The sequence below is a fragment of the Nematolebias whitei genome, unplaced genomic scaffold (genome assembly GCF_014905685.2).
Source record: "Nematolebias whitei isolate Nwh7 unplaced genomic scaffold, NemWhi1 Nwh_scaf_17066, whole genome shotgun sequence".
Classification (NCBI taxonomy): Eukaryota; Metazoa; Chordata; class Actinopteri; order Cyprinodontiformes; family Rivulidae; genus Nematolebias; species Nematolebias whitei.
The window spans coordinates 1-1,117 of record NW_023635611.1 but is presented as its reverse complement, the minus strand read 5'-3'; the positions used below and the strand labels follow the sequence as shown (position 1 = coordinate 1,117).

Sequence of the window (1,117 nt, the reverse complement as noted above, 5' to 3'; positions counted from 1 at the left end):
AGTTGAACCAAATGGATGAAACTCACATACACAACATTAATACCCTGAAAGAAAAACTGAAACAGGAAAAAGACCATCTGGATAGAGCAAGAGACAAGATGGAAGAAGACAAAGTAGACTTGGAGCACAGTAGGTCTGACATCCACAAACAAACTGCATTACTACTACTTGAAAAACAAAACATTCAAGATGAAAGAAACAAGTTGGAAATCGAAAAGACAGAACTCGACAGGAAAACACAAGATATTACCAAGCTTCTGGATGATGTGAACAAAGAGAAAGCAAATGTAGAAAATGTGGTTCAACATATCCAAGATCAAAGTGAAAGACTTGAACAAGTTGCAAGAATGATTCACTCCAAACAACAAAAAACAGACACAATGAACCAAGAGGTCAGAACACAAGTCCAAGAGTTAAAAGACAGAGAGCAACAATTACAGGAGGACAAAACAAAGTTGGAAATTCTCATGAAGAACACCAGAAAAGCAACTGAAAATATTAAGGCTATTGTGACCAATGTCAAAAATGAAAAGGACAATGTCAAAGAAATGGAGATGGAGATCGAAACACAACGAGAACTGCTATCAAATGAGAGGGAAAGACTGAAGGAAGAATGGACCAATTTGAAAGCAACACAAGAGGAAGTGCTGAATAAACTGACTTCAGTTGAAAACATGAAAGCAGAACTTCAAGTGGTAAAAGGTAAAATGACTAAACACATGCAAGACAAGATGGACAAGTTATGGCAACAAGAAGAAAAAACTGAAAAACTGGACAATGAATTACAGCAAAAGCTTGTTGCCTTAGACAACCAGAATGAACAAATGACTTCTTACAAAGAGCTATTTGAGAAGGAGATGGTATCTCTAAAGACCATTCTTTCAGACGCAATCAAAAAGAAGCAGGATATGGAAAATGAGTTGAACCAAATGGATGAAACTCACATACACAACATTAATACCCTGAAAGAAAAACTGAAACAGGAAAAAGACCATCTGGATAGAGCAAGAGACAAGATGGAAGAAGACAAAGTAGACTTGGAGCACAGTAGGTCTGACATCCACAAACAAACTGCATTACTACTACTTGAAAAACAAAACATTCAAGATGAAAGAAA

General features: G+C 36.4%; 1 protein-coding gene across 1 annotated transcript; it reads left to right on the top strand.

Annotated features, from left to right (window-relative positions):
• Positions 1-6: 6 nt before the first annotated feature.
• LOC119430022 (rho-associated protein kinase 1) lies at positions 7-1,112 on the top strand (the record flags this gene model as incomplete). The annotated part of the gene is made up of 1 exon (XM_037697467.1): positions 7-1,112. A coding segment is annotated over exon 1 (1,101 nt), but the record flags the coding sequence as incomplete, so codon positions are not given.
• Between the last annotated feature and the right edge of the window lie 5 nt (positions 1,113-1,117).